Source organism: Coenobita brevimanus, chromosome 37, assembly GCF_032717465.1.
Source record: "Coenobita brevimanus isolate Jiangsu-jjx chromosome 37, ASM3271746v2, whole genome shotgun sequence".
NCBI lineage: Eukaryota > Metazoa > Arthropoda > Malacostraca > Decapoda > Coenobitidae > Coenobita > Coenobita brevimanus.
Genome location: NC_136990.1, coordinates 9590393 through 9611158, shown reverse-complemented (window position 1 = coordinate 9611158; position 20766 = coordinate 9590393). Strand labels below are relative to the sequence as shown.

Sequence of the window (20766 nt, the reverse complement as noted above, 5' to 3'; positions counted from 1 at the left end):
CTTCTGCATCTACAACATGGCCTAGGAATTTGATTTTCTTTCGCAGTAAGTCACATTTACTGAGATTGATTTTCAGGCCTGCGAGCTGGAGGCGTTCAAAGACTTGCTGGAGTTTGGTAAAATGATCAGGGATGGATTTTCACAACAATGATATCATCTAGGTAAGCAAAAAAAGAGTGTCCCATCATACCGCTGAAGACTGAATGGATAAGTCGCATGAACACGGAAGGAGCATTTCTCAGACCAAAAGGGAGTCTCTTAAACTGAAAATGTCCAGAAGGGGTGCTAAAGGCTGTGACTGGGCAAGAGGACTCTTCCATTTCAACCTGCCAGTACCCACTGAGGAGGTCTAAAGATGAAAAGACTAGGTTATTTTCACCAAGGGATTCTAGCAAATCAGTGAGGACAGGTAACGGGAAACGGTCTGGAACGGTGACAGAATTGACCTTACGATAGTCGACTACTGGTCTAAAGTTGCCGTCCTTCTTTGGTACTAAGAAAAGTGGGCTATTCCATGAACTGACGGAGGGTTCAATAATGTCTTGGTCTAACATGTTCTGTACCATCTGATCTGTCTGCTTCCTTTGGCTATGAGGAAATTGATACGCTGGTATGTAAATCGGCTGAGTTCCTAGTAGTAGTTCAATCGTATGTTTGACAAGGTCTGTTCTACCCATCGGTTCACCGGGTAAGGCAACCACCTTTCTGTACGAGGTCAGAAGGTCGAGGAGTTGAGGCGTATTTTCCAGGAAATCTGTGCAAGTGAGATGTGAGAGCATATCAGGTGAATATGTCGGCGCAGATCCCGTAGAGTTAATAGTACATACACCGATTGGCGTATCATCAGTCTGAATAGTAGGAATTGAGGAATCCTGGCACATCTTTACGGCCGCTGGGTATACTAGGAAGTCTCCAATCTTTACACCACTTTTAAGTTTTAGTGGAGCATTTGTGACATTGAGCAAGTACAGGTAACATAAACTGTCCTCTAAGACTGTACACCACGCTGACTCATAAGTCAAGCCATTCACACAACACGTCTCAGGTAGTGTTAGTACATCCACTCCTTCTTTCGCACTGGCAACACAAACAGAGACTTTGGTGAACTCATGCGGTAACAAAATTGTGCACGTATTCGTTACTGCACGTTTCGTCTCTGCGTGTTGACTGTGTGAGGTGGGTAACTGAGACATGTCTGAGTCAGCGATAGTGTTGTCGGGAGAGGAGGTAAGAGCCATGTTCGAGGGCTGAGATGATGTATCAGGAGACATTGAGGAATTTATGTCCTTGCTCGCAATCAGTAAAGGAATGATCTCTGTATTCTCAGATGATGATTGTGGTGGTTTGGGCTGGGTTGGACTTTTTGGTAGTGATAGGGACAGAGGTAATTGAAGGACTGATTTGATCGTAAGAACAGGACGGGGACATTCCATAGTGTAAACCGGGAATCCAGAAATGTCTATACTACCACAAGCAGGTAATAATGCAATGGAGTGTTGTGCCATGGTGGAGAAACCAATAAGGGCATCTGCGGGATACTGCAAGTCATTAGTGACATGAAATTCAATGGGGATAGGGGGCAAATCTCTGTGGAGTTTGACTTCAAGGGTGACTCTTCCCTTAACCTTAAACTCAGAGCCGTTGACACCACATAAGCGAATGTCTGGTGGTTCTAGGAAACTGACGTGGTTGTCATGGCGATGAATAATTTGTAAGGAATTTTCGGAGATGAGATTTACTATAGATCCTGTGTCCAAGAAGAATGACGTTGGTATGTCATGACTGCTTCCGAGAATGACTAAACCCGAGGATGTTATGGGACCTACATGGCGGATGGGGAGTTGGGTTTCTGGTTCTACGTGATATTGGTCCGATACGGGCGCGGCGCTTCCCCCGACTGTTGGCGGTTGAGGTAACGACATTCCTCAGTGGTGTGAGTCGTGCTTGATTTGTGGTATTTGCAGTGTGGACGACGTGAGCGGGAAGGCGTATGCTGTCTGGTTTGGGAGTGAGGACGTCTGTATGTACGGTCGCAACTGGATGCTCGATGTCCAGGATGACCACAGTACCAGCAAAGAATCGAAGATTGTCTGTTCCGTCGGGCGCTAGACTGATCACGACCTGCGGTAGGAGAGCGATGTGTGGCAGGTCTGCCGTGTGTGGTGGGACGGGAGCGAGATTGGTCTGGGGTAGTGGAGGTATGACAGACTGAGGAGGCCAAGGGTTGGGTGGTGCCCTGACGCGTGTAGTTCGAACCTGTTCTTTCATGAATGGCTTTAGTGACCTGAATAATTTTATCTCCTGGACTGAAACCGATTTCCAAGGCTAGCTCTCGCTGTTTAGGAGTAAGCCAGTGAAGGAATCTGAGGTAACCAATTAAGTCAGCAAAGTTGGTGAGTGAAAGCATTGGAACGCCATTCTTGTCTTCTAACCATTTCGTGCCTACCAGTAATTGAAGCATCTCGCTACTAGTTGCTTTCATGGCGGCGGCAGCTTCGCGGAGCTTGGCATATTGCGCTGGGACGCGCAAGTCCTCATCTAGTTGGTTTAGGAGATTAATGAATCCCATGAGAGATGCGGTATTTGAATGCTGGCAACAAAGGCTGATGAGTTCCGTACGAAAATCAGCAAAGGTACGAATGCTATTGAAATGTCCTGCACGGATCGCGGATCCGATGTCCGATTTGCCGTGGTGCAAGCGACCCATGAGGTAGGCTACTTTGAGCGATTCATCGGTTATTTGTCTATTGTGTATTTCTGTTTCGACTTCTCTGAGGAAATCATAGACAGACCAAGTTGGGTCCTGGCCGGTAAATTTGGGACAATTGGCATCGTCGAGATAGATAAACTGTGGAGGGTTGGCCATGGCGGGAAGTGTAGAAATGGCGGCAGGAGAGGTGTGGGAGAGAGAGAAGGTAGTGGCAGTTAAGGGCGAGCAAGACGGGGTATGAAGGGAGGCAGGAGAGGGAACGACAGGAGAAGGAGTAGAGGAAGAAGGGAGGGTAGAGGCAGGAGTAGAGAAGGAGGTATCTGGATTTACGAGTGGAGGACGGGTAGTAAGTGATTCGGCGGGAAGTGAAACGGGAGGCTCAGGTACAGGGCAGTGGTACTCTTTGCCACTTCGTAAATGAGTGATTGTGTTAGAGTCGGCAGACGGGGTATGATCAGGTGATATTTCCGGGGCGAGAGGGCTGGTGTCAAGCGGTTGACGTGGAAAGTATGACATTTAATGCGGCAATGGAAGATGAAAGGATGAAGATGGATACGTAGGTGGAAATGTATAAATAACAATGAGAGAATGGAATACACGAGGTGTGAAAATGAATGAAGATGCCGGGATGGATGGTTTAAATAAAATGTGAAGGATGAGATGGAGTATAAATAACGTAGGTGAAGATGAAGACGGGGTAATGGAAATGAGATGGAATATTTACAATAACCAATCTGTAGAGAAAATTGAGGATAATCTCTATAGAAAGGAAAGATATACTATAGTTACACAGTAGAGATGGGAGTGCTGAGATGTATGACGTGCAGGGGTGGCTGGGCGTAGCTGGGCTGGGGTGGGGCGGGGTGGGGCGGGGCGGGGCAGGGAAGCGGTGGGGGTGGAGAGACAGCTGGGCAGAGAGGAGAAGAGACGCCGCGATGAATCACCGGCAGGGAGTGGCGGTCTTAGGAGGCTCACGTAATGCAGACCAGATGTGGCGGCGGTGGAGGCCGGTGGTGGGTGGTGAGGGCAGATGTTGGTTCAAGGCAGGTGTAGAGCTAGTGAGTTGCAAATGCAGAGAATGGTGGTGGGCAGGCAGTGGGCAGACAGTGATAAATGGCACCGTGGGGGCAGGAGTTATGATGAGTTCGGAACAGGTGCCGGGAACAGGTGCAACAGGTCCGTAGGGAGGCGACGGTGACACGTGCGGTCAGGAACAAGGCGTGTGGGTGCGGTTGTTTGAGAGGTGAGCACTGGTGAGAAAAATTGTACACTCGGAAAGCACAGCCAGGTATTACACCACTAGAGGCACTGAGGAGGGGCGAGGCTGGCAGATGCGAGATGTCGTGTATCTTGTGATGTCACTAAATCGGTGGAGGCGGTCAGAATCTGATGGTTCGGAACACCACTGCTACCAAATGTAACTTGCAATACTTTGGTGATAGAAACTCCGTGTACAAACAGCTAGATAAGGAGTTTATTACAAGCTCACAGTAAAATAGTCCGCCCGTTTCGGCTGCCTGCTATCAACTGACTCAGTAACGCCCTCTTCCCAGGCTGCAGGTCCTGGGAAAGCGTGCTGACCTAGCAAGTTTAGTGGGGGCATGTATGCATTGGGGGGGGACATATATACATCGGGGGTAGACATATTGTGGAGGGGGTACACACTCATTAAAAAAAAAAAAAAAAAAAAAAAAGTGTGAAACAATTTTTGAAAGTCGTCATCAACAATAAAGGAAAAAAAAAAAAGTATACTGAAGTTGTCAGCATGGAGTAACTGCGTACTTCTCACTTCTCAGATACACACGAATGCAGTAACTGTGAATAATACACATGTCAGCCAAGCAGTATAATTTGTAAGACAGTACAATTCACAAGAATTGAACTCACACAATTATCTTACCCAACTTTTTACATCAACACGTAGTGTCTTCATAAGTGTTGAACTTTCTTGACCAAAGACCATCAGTTGATAACAATGGTCGGGCACAAAACCTTTTTTTTTTCTTCTTCTTCTTCACACTCATTGCACTAACGGCAAAAACATTAATTTTACTGCTCTTTCATCATTAACTTTTTTTTTTTTTCCAACAAAGAACCTATCCACATAGTAACAAATCCGACTCATTTCATCTGTCTGATCGTTTGCATTTAAACTCCTACATCACACGTCACTTCATCCAACAATTTTACATTTTCCTTTGGAATAAATGCTTTTCTTGTGATTATAGCACTTTCAGAGTGCTTAGGCCTAACTAAAGTTAGTTTGGAACCACATGCCCAGAATTCTGAGAGGAAATGCACAGCAAGGATATATGCAAATAAACACTTATCACAGTGACCATCCATAAAACACAGGCAGACAGTGGCAGATGGTATGGGACATGGGTACAGTACGTCACTGTACTGTTCAATGTTTTTTGTGAAATTCCGTGTTTCAGTGAGCGTGGGTGTGCTTTGGGGACAGGAGCAGGCATGTGCTCCGATAATTCGAATTTTCGGATATTTCGACATGGGGTTCACTCCAATTAATTCGAATTAGAGAGGGTTTACTGTACTCCAGAAGGATGAGAGAGGTCAGACATTCAGACCTTAAAATGAAGGGGACTAAGAACTGATCCCTCTGGTACTCCCCACCTGACTGGGGTAGGGAAGGAGTAAACCCAAGGGAAATGCTGAAGGATTGCTCCTCAAAAAAACTCAAACCCAGGCACATGACACTTGAGATGACACAACTTGTAAAGTATCCCATCATGAAAGGCAAAATCAAAGGCCCCATGGAGATCCACAAAGACCACCAAGGGTATCTGCTGACGACATTATGTCTTGTGAATATGACGGTCAATCTCGAGGAGAATATTAGATGCCCCTCTGCCAGAGCAGAATCCATGTTAAACCTCAGACAGACGGCAGTCATGCTCTAGCCACCAGGAGAGCCAACAGCACACCCTCCTCTCAAGCACCTTCCCAAAACTGTATAGCAATGCTATTGGCCTGTACAAAGCCAGAAAAGAAGAGTCCCTCCTGGCTTGGGGGGGAAGGGGAGGAGGTAAGAGGCTTTCCAGCAGGATAATGAGATCCCCGACACCCACTTGTCATTAATAATGTCAAGGAGAGAGACCTGATGGGGAAGGGGGAGATCAGTCAAAAACTTGGGGACAAAATCTGGGCCACGTTTTTAGGCTTGCAGAGCAGAGGAAAGCTCCACCTAGGTAAAGGCAGACACTAAGCCTGCAGGGGGGTGGGGGAAAAGAGTGGAGGAAAGCTCCACCTGGGGAAATGCAGACACTAAGCCTGCAGGGGGGTGGGGGAAGAGAGCGGAGGAAAGCTCCACAAGGGTAAAGGCAGACACTAACGGCCGTAGTCTTTAACTGTGGGAAGGCGTTCACCTTGCCCTATCCGCATCTTTTGGTAGTCTTAAAGCATGAAAGGGAGAGCGTTCCCCGGTGAACGGGAGAGGATTACCACAGAGTAGTACTGGAATCAGCAGGGAGTCTCACAGCACCCCTCGCATGCCCCTTCGTCATATTATAGCAGCCTTGTGCAAAGAAAGCTATGTAGAATCTGAAGGACCCTATTGTGTATGTGATGGGAATTTTAATTTAATGATAAAAACATCATGTAAAGAAAAAAAATAAAAGTTTAATATTTTTATCGTTTTAAAAGACTTCACCACTTCTCCAGGGATGGTTAATTTACGACGAGAAGAAAAGAAAGATGAGATGCTGTATCCACTTCCATTTTATTTCTCAATATTTCTACCAAGCTGTTTATCAGATATGGTGCATGATACTTTTATAATTAGTTTGATTAGTATGTGAAATAATTCCTACGGTAAAGAATGGCCGAGTACTACCTAAACAGACGACTTCTTCACAGCCAGTTAGTTTGAATTACGAAGTCTCATGATTGCGTTTGGTGAGCTTTTAGAAGTCTGCACTATTTTGTTTTGGCTTGGCAATATATTTTTCTGGTGTATTTGGGTGTGATTTGAACAAATTTGGCTTTTATTTTCAGTGTTCGTGATTAGTTTTTAAATTAACCACCCCCATCCTGTGTCTTGGGGAATGGGAATTCAGGGTTCTGGGTGGGAAGAATGGCAAAAACAAGCAATTGGGACAGAAATTTAGTCAAAACCAGTATGACCAGCCAAGGCATATTCATAGGGTTATTACTGACCGCATGAACCCCTTTGAAGCTATGTCTGACACCGAATTTTTCCTGAGGCACAGGTTCTCTAAATCCTGTATGCATACACCTATACTGAGTATTTAAGAACAAATGCCAGTCTTTAATAACTGAAGAGGTAAGAATTGCAATCATTAATAGATTATATTGTGTGTGAATCTCAGAAACTGTCATATGTATTGTTTTTATTTTAAGATTTTGAATTTTAAAATTAATCAGTGTTACCAACTCTTTGCTGCGCCTACCCACATGAAGGGGTGCGTTCTCCTGCTCTCAAGATTATCACTAAAGTTGAAGGTGTGAGCTTCCACCTCCCTCAGTTTCAAGACCATGGGCATAAGCCTGCAGGGGGGTGGGGGAAGAGATGTCTGCTTGAACGACTGAGCAACTGTTGGAGACCTAGAAGTGGAGCAGGGGTACCAAATTGACACCGAAAGAAGGTGGCCATGAAGGCAACCTTGTCCTGGAAACCTAACAAGTTGCCCTCCAACAAGGGATGAGGGGGTGGTAGGATAACTTTTCATTGCCTGAGTAAAGGACTAAGTCCAAGATGGTGAACTGGAGAATGAGAGGGGGAGCAGAAAGCAGATCAGGCAACATGCCGAGCCCAGTTAACCTTTTAAGTTTTCGGCCCCCCGCCGACTGAGTCTGTGCCAGATTCAGCCAGGTGCACATAGAGCATGCCATGGTGCAGCGATATTTGAACTTAACCGGCCATTGTACATTTACTTTTTATGGTAGACCAATGAATGAGGTACCGTTTTAAAGCTGAAAGTTGCTCTTTATTGTAGTATGGCTGAAAAAGGTAAATATGATAGCTAAAAGGCCAACAGGACGAGCAGAAGTTAACCGAAAAGGAAAAATTGCACACCCTTCCATAGAAAAATATTAGTAAACAAAAAAAACTATTAGAGTTTCGTGAAATCTGATAGCACCCTGTCAATCTACAGTAAATTCCCTTTCTATTGATGTACAGGTTATGGCAATTTATGTTAGTTTTCACAGAGAAAAGCAAAAGTAAAGTGATTACAAAATAACATGATAAGGCAAATATCCATGCTGGTAATATCGATATTATTCATGATAAAAACCTATTTATTATGCATATCTATCTGATGTATTCGTCACTGTAAAAACAAATAGTTGGAAAAGGATAAACAGGATAGTGTATGTGGAACAAGGCCAGACAGGAGATGGAAAACACGCAAAAAAAAATATATATTGTCTCATATGACTCGAATTCGAGTCATTAGAATCTCAACGGTTAGATTCACGATGACGCAAAATCATGTCATCGGAATCTCAAAGGGTTAAGTGTCCGCACGTATTCCACATCCCTACGATGGTGAAGATCTCCGTGGCTAGGGCAGGGACACCTCCGCCAGGCATTCCAGAAGACTGCCTGGTCTGAGTGACCCTGATGCATTCCCTCGACCACCAAGGAATCGTATTGGTGCCCTGGGGATGTGCTGAGGATGTGCAGGTCGTCTCATCCGCTGTGACCACAGAGGAAGTAAAGGCCGCCATACAGTCATCCAACGACTCTCCAGGCAAAGCCATGGTGTCACCGAGGGCTGCCGTAAAGGAGGACCAGGAGCCTTGTGCGAGGATCCAATGTGGATGAGGCTGGGCAGGGTACAGTGGGGAAAAGCCAGGGTCATCCAGAATACCTGGAAGGTGATCAGACCCCAAAAATGGGCGAGTATAAATGGCCAAGCCACCAAAAACAGAGTCCTCCACATAAAGATCTGGTGTGGAAAGCAGGCCTGAGTGTAGGTCTATACGGGTTTGTAATCCCAATGGGGTAAGGAGAAGCAAACTGCTTTCCAAGAGAAACTGGAAGAGGGAAAATCCTGATCTGTTGCCAGAGCCTCACACTAGGATAGAATCCCAAAGAGGATGTCTGGCATTAAAATCATCCAGGAGGAGGCAGGGTGAAGGAAGCTGGTCTTGATAGATCTAGAGTTCTTTTATCAATGTCCTTACATGGGTTATAGGCTTGTAGCAAACCGCCATGGTGATCTGACCCAGTACAAGGGATGGGCAGACAGCAAGAACTTCCAACAACATAAATAGCAGTGGAAACCTAACTGGAAGTGCTGCAACCTAACGGGGGGGCTTCACCCCCAGGACTCCCCAATGATTATAACCTACCTAACCTAGTGCTAACTAAGATGTGCATCTCACAAATCTGGTGTCAAAACAATACTGTGTTAAGAGCGTTCGTTAATCATTGGCACAATTGTCAGTTGGCCACCCAATCATACAATGATGAAACACTCACTCAGGTTGGTAAGCAAATGACTGCTTGATGGGGATAATTGTAGGAGTCTTGGGTGGAGCCATGGTGGTGCTGTAGTATTCCATGAGACCAAAAAGAAATGTAGACGGATGATGAGGCAACCGATCAGCAGGGCAGAGCGCAGGAAACAGGCAGCCCAGCCAGCCTGTCTGGCAGCGCGCGGTTTGAGTTGTAGAAATGGTGGGGATTACCATGTCAAACAACAAAAAACGATATAGATTTATAATGCTGAAACAACGAACTATCGAATAACAATCGGTCGAAAAACGAGGGCTTGGTGTATTCATGGGTTTATTTCTATATTTTAACTCACTAACTTTATCCATGGTATAAGCATCAACATTACTAAATATCATATGGAAAATATTTATATACACTATGTACATATTCTAAAGATACTGCGTTTCCTCTCGCTGTTACTCCAGCTGCCGCTGAAGTTGCTCCCCTTTGGGCACTTTCTTGATGATCCTGATTACTCTGTGTCCATGGTGGTCCCCTCACACTGAATTTCACTTCCCATGACTGGTATAACTCTGTCATGTTCTATGCCTTTTTCTGTAATGCTGCCTCCTGTTCCCTCTCCAGTAGTAGTAGTAGCTAGTACTTTTTCCTAGGCAGTCTGGCCGAACAGCCCTGGGCCCCTAAGGAAGGCCATGGCCAAGACCGGGCTTTCCCACAGAGCTCTCAAGGAGTGTATGTTGTGTTGTTGGCACAGGTGATTGTGTGCAATGCAGTCTTCCATAAGGTGCTTAATAGTATGGGATGCTGTATTGCATCCTGGGCAGGCATCAGTAACAGAGTCATCCAGCCTCATCTGATAACTCAAGAGGGCTAGATGATGCCCACATCTCAACCTGGCCAGGTGGACCCTGTCCTCACAAGGGAGGTAGGATTCAGAAGGGTGGATATCAGGAGGCCGTGCATGCAGCTTTGTGTTGTTTTTGACTGAATGGAGCGGAGAGTGATTTGAGAATGGATATGCTTCTGAATGCTGGTTTGAGGTGGGCAAGGGCGGAGAGATGACAGTAATTGTGTATGATATTGTGTGCTGGGTGTTGTTTTGATGTTCCTAGGCTTGTGATTTTTTTTTTTTTTCTTTTAATGCAAGGAAGAAGGAACCAAAGGCCAGGAGCCTGCAAACCATTCCTTCAAAGAAAAAACAAAAACGATACAAAAGAGAGCCAAATTCAAGATCCGTTCATTTTGAGATGCCTGGACACACTGTGTTTGAAAGACTGGAGATCATAGGACACAGGAAATACTGTACAGACAGAGGGAGACAGTTCCAGATTTGGCCTGGTGCATATATGAAGGACTAGGAGTAATGGTTAACTCTTGCATTAGAAAGCTGGACAGAAAAGGGATGAGAGTTTGTTGCTAGATGGACACTACGTGCCCATCGCAGAGGTGAAGGGATGCAAGCAGACAATTCTGAGAAGCAGTGACCATTGAAGCACCAATAGAAAAGAGATAAACATGCAACAGTGTGGCAAAGTGACAGAGGTTGAAGGGAGCCAGTAAGAGGAGGAGAGTTAGTGAGATGAAAAGCCCTTGACTCCATCCTATTGAGAAGAGCTGTATGTGGAGAACCTCCCCACACATGACAGTTGTACTCCACACAGGGGCAAATAAAACCCGAGTATAAAGTCAACAACTGTGTAGGGTAAAAAAGGTAGGAGTCATCTTTGCACACCTAACCTCTTGGAAGCACATTTTACAAGAGATGTAATATGATCTTTCCAAGATAAGTTCCGAGAGAATGAAACCCCAGGCATGTTTAAGGACAATGCAGGATTGAGATGGATATTATTAAACATTAGTGGACCGATAGGTGTAAGAACTGAGTCTCTGATGCATTAAAAACAACAAGATTCCTTTTACCCCAGTCAGAGATACGAGCCAAGTCAGACATTAGGTGTGCCATAGCCTCATCCCTTGTTTGTTGAAGTAACTGCTGAGATGGACGTTGCGGGAACCGAATGGAAAGGTGAAGGATGCAGTCATCACCGTATCAGTGGATAGGGTTAGATGTACAGCTTAGAAGGTCATCGATGATTAACCCCTACACTGCGGGCTTGTTTACCAATTACTTGCGTGTGCCGCGGGGTTATTTGGGCTCCGACAGACTCTCAAAAAATATTTGCCAAAAATCAGTTATTAGTCCTAGAATAATAAAATTACATATGCTTATGGCACATACCTTCAGCTTTCTCCTGGAATGATTGTTGAGCCTTCGTCGGTTACCGTAGGACTTGTGGAGACCTCTGAAGTAGGGTAACGAAGTCTCCACTTTACACTTCCCGACAACCCGTAATATGATTACCACAGCCAGATACAAACACTATAAACACTATTCTACAATTTTCAAGTAGTTTGGGATCCATACTAAAAAAAAAAACACTGTGAAAGCAATGGAAATTACGAGCGCGTCTGATCGTCGCACTGGCACTAGTTCGCTCATGGTAGTCTGTCATTTATTATTCATAAAACCCCTCACACTTTATATTTCTATTACTATATAACACTTATATATATCTACAGTCTTTACCCATAAGTTTCCTTCAGTAGTATTAGTTTATTGTCACTGTAGGGATTCAATTTCTTTCAGTAAAATACGTAGCATTCACTTTCTCGTCCTGTATACTGGCATTGAGAGTGAATGTCACTTTCATCTTCACTCTCATAACTCATAGCATTCAGACATGCTAGAGTGAAACTTTCACTTTCATTACTCCTAGGGTATATACTCGTATTCTTATAATACTACTCATTTACATTTCTATTTACGTTCTCTATTTTATTTACGTTATTTACATTTCTATTTTATTTACAGTGTTATGCACTGTCACTTGAAATAACTTATAAAACTATTTTCCATTGTTCACGTATATTTACATTCATTACTTTCACTTGCTGTTTACACATTATTTACACATTATTTACAATTCCACTTGCACTGTTTTACTCAATAGAAAGATCGTAGTCACTCTTTTATCAATTGTCAGCCCTTTACCTCTTTCCACACGAGGTTTAGTAGGGGGTAAAGGTCACAGAGCCATTTGCATGGGGGTGAAAAAAGGCCTTGAAGTCAGCAAGATGAAACATACGTCCTCTCACTTCGGAAGATGAGACTACACTGATAACGCAGGGGCCAGGCCAGCTAGCCTAGAGGCCTGCTTTAGGGGTTATTCAGAGTTACCAATATTACTTCTTGAAACAGCTAAGTCTAGCACTGATATGATTGGCAGGAAATCTAGACAATACATTATAAATTTGGTAGTTCCAGGTGAATGTAAATATCATTTAGGGTTCTCCCTTCCCTCCTTACATGTATATTTATTACGAAAATAGATTAGAGGCCTACTTAGGAGATATATAATCAGAGTTACCAATGTTAAATCTTGAAACAGCTTTGTGTAGCACCGATATGATTGGCAGGAAATCTAGACAATACATTATAAATTAGGTAGTTCCAGGTGAATGTAAATATCACTTAGGCTTCTCCCTTCTCTCCTTACATGTATATTTATTACGAAAATAGATTATACGGCATATTTCAAGGGGAAAAAAACAGCGAAAATTAGCGAACGAGTGCACGTGAGGTGTTGTCAGGTGATAATTAGCCAATTCCAGGTGTATGGCACTCTCACTTACCTGATTTCTTTCTTGTATATATTATTTGGTATAAGAATACGACATAGGGCTTATTTCAATGGATGAAATCAGTGAAAAATTCCAGGGAAGATTTACTTAGCGTAGCATGGCCGGGCAGGCGAGAGGATAGGGTAATGGAGGGGGGGTAGGGAGGGGAGTCAAGAACGGGGAGAAATGGCTAAATTGTCAACAATGGATGGGAGTACAGATGAGATTAGGAGTGCTGACTAGTGTTGGACATTGTCAGTACTGATAGATGATACAAGCCCCCACTTGAAAGCCCGGGTGAATTCAAAATAACACAGAATCACAAAAGCGACGCCCCGCGGTATGATCCCTTGCTCCCAAGCGTCACGAAAGTGACGCCCCGCGGTTAAGGGGTTAAAAGGAAGAGAGTTGGTGATTGGACAGAGCCCTAAGGAACACCACTGTTGATAGATGTAGGAGATGAACGGTGGCCGTCTACAACAGCAGCTAAAGAACAACCAGAAAGGAAGCTACAGATGAAGGCACAGAGTGAAGGATAGAAATCGTAAGAGGGCAGTTTGGAAATTAAAGATTTATGCCAGACTCGATCGAAAGCCTCTGAGATGTCAAGTATAATGGCAAAGCTTTCGCCAAAGTCCCAATAGGAGGATGACCAGGAGTCTGAAAGGTAGGTGAGAAGATCGCCAGTGAAGCGTCCCTGACGGAAGCCATACTGACGATCAGAAAGAAGGTTACGATAGGAAGGATGCTTTAAAATTTTACTGTTAGGAATAGACTCAAAAACTTTTGAGACACAGGATGTTAAAGCAATTAGACAATAGTTAGAGGGTTGGGAATGGTCACCCTTCTTTGGAAGTGGCTGAATGAGAGCACTCTTACAGCAAGAAAGAAAGGTACAAGTTGACAGACAAAGGTGAAAGAGTTTATATACAGTGCTCATCAAAATTATCAAGCGCCTACCGCCGGGCGCACAATACTTATAGCCAAAAAAGAATCACCCATTTCTGGGGGTAAAAATTGAGCCACAAGTTTGCGACGCTAGCATGACGTCACGGTACCCTGAGGCCTTCCGATGCGCTGGTTGGTTCCCGCCTCAGTTGCCCACGGGCTGCCTGAGAGAGAGGAACTCCACCGCGTCTCCCTCTCTTTTGGTGCCATTTTTTACCGAGTGTCCCGCAGTGTTTTGGCCTTCACCACTTTGTTATGGCACCTACCCGTGAACTATCGAGTGAAATCATATCCCAGATCATTGCTCTAAAGGAGGCAGGCCACCAGACAAAGGAAATTAGTGAATTGGTTGGTGTGGCTCGATCAACAGTGCGTCGGTGGTGCACGCGGTTTTGAGTGGAAAACAGCGGTGAAGTTCCCACAGAGAAACCGCGGTCTGGTAGGCCTAGGAAAACTTCCCCAAGTTCTGTTAATGTTTTAAAACGTGCAGTGGAGTTTAATCCTCATGTGAGTGCAAGGAAAATAAAGGAGAGCAACCCGGAAGTGTTTGGTGAGGTGTCTGTGAGAACAGTGTCTCGTAGGGTCCATGAACTTGGTTACACAAGTCACAGGCCTGTGAAGAAGCCTCTTCTCACAAAAAACCAGTGACTTCGTAGGCTTGCCTTTGCTAATAAATATCTTAACTGGGGTGAGGAGCAATGGTTGTCAGTGTTGTGGTCTGATGAGGCAACATTTAGTGTCACCTGTAGCAGAGGAGCACGTGTGTACCAACGCAAAGGTAGTGACCCACTTGACCCACGGTATGTAGAAAGCACAGTTAAACATCCTGATTCACTCATGGTATGGGCTTGTTTCTCTGGTCAAGGTTTCGGGAAGCTTGTTGTTCTTCCCAAGAACATAAGAGTGAATCAGGATGTTTACCTGGAGCTTCTGTGTGATCATTTACCAGACTCCTTCGAGCTAACAGGTGCACGAGTGTTTCAGCAGGACGGTGCACCTGCTCACAAGGCCAAATCGGTCACCAATTGGCTTCGTGACTGCGAGGTATCATTCATGAAAGACTGGCCAGGAAATAGCCCAGACCTCAACCCAACCGAAAACCTCTGGTACCTCGTAAAGAAGAGTCTCCAAGGGGAGGACGTGAGTTCTCTGCCTAAGCTGGAAGCCGCCATTCGTGACTCCTGGGACAAAATACCCCTCCAGCACCTCAGGAGCCTCGCCCTTTCACTTCCAAGACGTCTCTCAGGTCCATGAAGAACCGTACGAAGCACTAAAGGTAAATAAAATGCATTATTTATATGTTTTTCCAATGTTGAAAGGTTTGTTTCGCAGGAGGGACACAGGGCGCTCGATACTTCTGATGAGCACTGTATCCAGGATGTGCTGTCATGTAGTGTAGTGGAAGGTCTGGGTTCGTGGAGGCTGTGTCAAGAATTTGTGTGCCTCTAATGTCAAGATGCTCCCTGACTTTGAGGACTTTGTTTTTTTTGAGTACGGTATGTGGTTTGTAGGTGTTGTAGCTGTGCAGCCTGTGATTATTTTTAGGGCATTGTTCTGTATGGTCTGTATGGTGTTGTAGTGTGTTTTATTGAAGATAGAAGCCCAAGCAGAGGTTGTATAATTCATCACTGAACAAATATATTGTTTTTATATTGTGGTGGTGGTTTCTTTGTTGTGTCTGAATGTTGTATGGGCAAGTGACCTTAAAGTGCTGAGTCTTGGTGTTACTTTATTTTTAATGTCCGTGATGTGTTATGGAATTAAGAGGAATTAGTTAGAGAAGAACAGGGAGGTTTAGGAAGGGATGAGGTTGTGTAGATCAGGAGGCAGTGGCTCAATCGGTAGAGAGGTGGCTTGTAGTCCTAACGGACCCGGGTTCAAATCCCGATGGGGCAGGGAACAGTTTAAGGATTTGAATTTCACAAAAGCAGACTTTACCGATCTACCAGAAGACACGCCGACATGCCGTAAAAATACCCCCGCTAATACCGATACACCAGTCCTGTATGAGACAGCCCTGGCATGTACAGTATTCAATATGGATAGTGGGTGTTAGCGCCGAAGTGGTTATATGTAGAGGTGTGCGGTACGTACGAGCGCTACTGGGCCTTGAAAGCAGGCTGTCAAGCCTATGCCCAGAGTCGGACACATTAAAAAAAAAAAAAAAAAAAAAAAAAAAAAAAAGATACTCATTCTTAGATCTTTAGTGGAAAAGATTCTAGAGAAGGGAAAGAAGTTGTATGCAGCCTTCATGGATTTGGAGAAAGCATATGACCAGGTGGATAGACAAGGATTGTGGAAAGTATTAAGAATATATGGAGTAGAGGGGAAGTTGTTGAAGGCCATGAAGGGTATGTATGAGGGTGCTAAAGCTGCAGTGCGTGTAGATAGTGAACTGTGTGAATTTTTCTATTTGAAGGTTGGACTGAAACAATTTTTGTTTTTGTTTTTATGCTAGGAAGAAGGAATCAAAGGTCACAAGCCCACAATATCTGTTCCCTCCAAGAGAAAAACAAAATACAAGAGTGAGCCAAATTGAAGATCCAATCATTTTGAGATGCCTGGACACAGTGAGCTTGAAAGACTGGAGATCATGTCTCTATGGCTGTTCAATCTGTATATGGATGGGGTTATAAAAGAGATGCAAGGTAGGGCAGTGGATGTTGGAGTGGCCCTAGTGAGAGAGACAGTGTTGGGAAACTACCTGTACTGTTGTTTGCAGATGATACTGCGTTGTTAAATGAAGACAAAGGAGAGCTGCAAGGCCTGGTGAATGAATTCAGGAGTGTAAGAAACTGAATCTAAAGGTGAATGTAGGGAAGAGTAAAGTTATGGTCTTCGAGAGAAATGAAATCAGTGAATGTACGGTACAGTGAGGTTGGATGAGCAGGAAATGGAAAATGTGAGTGCGTTTAAGTACCGTACTTGGGTAGTGTGATGAGTAAGGATGGAAGTTTAGAGGGGGAAGTGCTTGAAAGGGTGCAACAGGGAAGGTTGCTGGTTCCTTGATAGGAGTGATAAGAAACAGGGAAGTGAGCATGGAAGTGAAAAAGCTACTACATGACAGTATTGTGATACCAACTCTAACATATGGATGTGAAGCTTGGACCTTGTTGGAGGGACAGAAGTCAAGAGTGAGAGCAGTGGAAATGAGTTATTTGAGAGGAGCATGTGGAGTCACATGGAGAGACAGACTGACAAATGAGGAAGTGAAAGAGTGTTGTGGCGTGGATGTGGATGTGACAGGAAACTTTAGGAGAAACACACTGAGGTGGTTTGGACATGTGGAGAGGATGGACAGCGAGAGACTGACGAGAAGAGTGTATGTGAGTGAGGTGGAGGGGGAGGCCAAGTATGAGATGAAGGGATGGAATGGAGAGGTATGTGAGAGAGGGGGGTGTAAGCTGGGAGCAGGGCAGTAAAATGGCCAAGGACAGGGTGACATGAAGGCAATTTGTTTGTGGCCACCCCTTACGGGATTGAGGCGTCTGGCCATACATAGATGGATAGATAGAAAGTGATGTGTTGTTTAAATGACTGATGTATTGTGTTATACCATGGATTTTGTGTGTGTGTGTGTGTGTGGTAGGAGGGTGTTGTTTATGGTGAGGTGTGGGATGTGACTGTGTTCTGCTGTCCAGTTTGTGAGAAGGGGCACTGTCGATTTGGCTGGGGATATTTTGAGCCTATTTGTGGTGAACCATTTGTGTAGTGTGTTGAGGTAAGGTTGGAGGATGTTCTTACCTTACCTAACTGTACCTTAACAGGAATGAGTCAAGCTCGTACTGTCCCATGCATTAAATCAATTTTATCCTACATATCCTTAAATTTATGAAATGTTTTGGCACACTCCACTCCATCCCATCCTTGTCCTCCCTACCTCTCCCCCCCCTCAACCACACTCACATACTCTCTCCTCATCAGTCTCTCACTCTCCATCCTCTCCACATGGCCAAACAACCTTAATGTGTTTCTCCTAATGCTTCCTATCACATCCACATCCACACCACAACACTCCTTCACTTTCTCATTTGTCAGTCTGAGACACGGGGATGTGAGCTAGGAGCAGGGCAGTGAAATGGCGGGGGACAGAGCAACATGGAGGCGATTTGTTTGTGGCCACCCCTTATGGGTTTAAGGCGTTTGGTGATAGATAAATAGTTTTGGCACACACTATTTTATTTGGTAGTGCATTCCACTGATCGACTGAAATACCAGTAATCAGAAAAATATAACAGACTACCAGAAGAACCGATTTTGTTAGGTGCTTCTACTGCTTCAAATAAAGCATACCTTTACCAATTTCTTCCAGCAGGAAAACATAATTTACCGACCTGAAAACAGTCAGAAAAATGCAGAAAACAAACTGGACGAATATGAATTGAATTGACATGGTCTTTCCGCTACTTAAAGTACCGTGAACCGGGGTGAATTCGGACACGGGGTGGCTTCGGACGAAATTTGCATAAAAAGATTAAATGCTACGCAGCTGCTAAACGAAGAAAGATATCGCATATCTTTAAACTGGATAATGTTCCATAGGTTTTGTAAAATGTTATGTATAATTATCTTTTTAAAATATTATTTTCCACTGGTGAATATATTGTAATAAAGACAATGCTATTTTTTGTTGAAAAAATGAAAACGGGAAAACTTGGTCTGGTGTGAACGAATCATAACAAACCGCACGCTTATACACATTTAGAGGTTTACTTTAACGTCTAACTTGAAGATTGGAACAGAGAAAGGGTTAAAATCTGCATTTTAAATGTATGTAAACATGACATGAGTGAATGTTTACGCATTTTTGGGATTTAAAGGGGTAACTTCGGACAATGGATATTTAAAGGGTTGAGGTCAGACAGCATATCTAATTTGCTTTTTTTATATGTAATAAAACATATTTTGTACAATGTACACAGTCTGCATGCTTATCTTTGTTTTTGCTGCTAAGAAATATGATGTGAGAACACATATTATTTAAGTTACCATATGGTACGGTACCGGTATGATATCCTTATAGTTCGTCTCCACTCCCTCCTCTTGTTCCTCATTCCTAACTCCTGTTTCTCCTTCCCAAGCTCCTTCTCTCATTCCTTCCCAAGCTCCTTCACTCTTTAGCTCTTTCCTTCCCTATCTTCTGTTCCTCCATTCCAAGTTCCCTTTAATTAGGCATTTAAATAGCCGGCACGCTTTAAACCGTCCGGTCAGTCAGTCACAATCGTGCCTTTAACCTGCGCATAGCGTGAGAATGTACTCCCTATAATGTATATGTATAATCAACTAAACTGGGGTTGTAAGTCAATGGAAAATTTATTTTTTCATCTATTTTTGCTATATATCACTACTATTTACTTGTAATTTTTCTGTATTTTTTTGTATTTTTTTCAGCAATTTTTTTAAAAGTCGCGCAGTGTCCGAAGACCCCCCAGAACTGTCCAAACATTCAGCTGAGCTACTAGGGGCCCATTTCAGTGCATTTCTAATGAGTGTCCAGGGTCACCCCAAGGCAGTCCGAAGTCTCCCCAGTCCGGGGTGACCTCGGACACCTATAAAATATTTTACTACGTCTAGATGGAGATACTGAGATTATCTGGCTGTTAGATACTTACAGGTTATTGGCTCACGTACGTATGTAATACTTAACATCAGTATTTTGGCCAAAATAAATTGTGTCAGGATGAAATAACCTTCAAAATCGTACGAAGTCACCCCGGTTCACGGTAAAGCAAATCATATATTACCATTAGCAGCTGTTGTTTCCTGTACTGTTACCAGTAATTTGTGTGGTATTCACTATGGTAACCTGTGACTCATACATCAATTCCGGTTATTTTTTGGAAATACACCCAACAGACACTAAAATTACAGTAATATGCTCACTTCTTAATCTAAGCAACTGTGAGCATTTTGTATTCTATATACATCCGTTGCAAATGCACTTTTTAGTACTAAGTAGATGGAGATGGGGAAGTCTCCAGTTCGTATCTCCTCTCTCATTGCATTAGCTTAACCTAACCTAACCTAATTTAACCTACTTTAATCTAGCCTGGCAACCCCTGGGCCAATAAGGCATCACTGTCTCTTATCAACCTCTCGTATATTAAGTCGTACCTTGTATATATGGTGCCAATTTTTTCAAATCGACTTCCTGCCATTGTAAATTAACCTTTTTCTGTGTAATCAGGTCACACCTCTTGACCTTCCTCTTGGTGCTGCTAAACACACCCCGGGCCAGCGGGCAACAGGGCCAGCAGTATTCTTCTTCCTTGTACACCTTGACTGACTCAGCAGGTTTTCTTGGCATTCCATGTGACAGATGACTACTGTAACATTATTAGTACTGTAACCATACACGTAGCCGCTGGGGGGGCAGTTTGCTCCCCTGTGAAAATTTTGGGGAAATGCTGAAAGGGATTTTTGGCATAGCTCTTGTATGACTGAAATATCCGCCGCCGCCGGACCGGCCACCCACTACCATACCACCGAGCCACTGTCTCACCACCACCCCAGGACACCACGGCGGGCCGGATCATCGAAAGACTGACCCAGAGCAAGAAGGGCGCCGGGGCTCCCCTGTCCTGAGTCCCTCTTCCCCCCAACCGGTCCGACAGAAGCCACGCAGGAAAATGACATGACCCTGTGGGCGGGGCAGCCTTCACCAGGTTCGGGGTGGGACTGAGCCAGATTCAGTCCCAGGCAACACCGCGGTAACGGCCACTGTACGTGCCGGGGAGGGAGCAGCCACTGTACGCCCGTCAGTTCTTTCCCCCTGTAGCACCGCCACAACGGCCACTGTACGTGTGGTGGAAGGAGCGGCCACTGTACGCCCTTCAGCTACAGCCACATCTATTGACGGCCTCGGAGCGTTAGCTATTGAGCGCGCTCCGACTGGCAAAGGAAGGAGGAGTGGAACCGCGATAATGGCCACTGTATGTGTCGAGGAGGGAGTGGCCACTGTATGCCCCTCATCCACTGC

General features: G+C 44.5%; 1 protein-coding gene across 1 annotated transcript in view; it reads right to left on the bottom strand.

Annotated features, from left to right (window-relative positions):
- Nucleotides 1–20153, bottom strand: part of mRpS23 (mitochondrial ribosomal protein S23) — a 127763-nt gene extending 107610 nt beyond the window's left edge. Inside the window, exon 1 of the mRNA XM_080269801.1 lies at nucleotides 19902–20153. Within this exon, the coding sequence (XP_080125927.1) occupies nucleotides 19902–19945 (44 nt within the window). The 5' untranslated portion in view covers nucleotides 19946–20153. The remainder of the gene's footprint in view (nucleotides 1–19901) is intronic.
- Nucleotides 20154–20766: the final 613 nt, after the last annotated feature.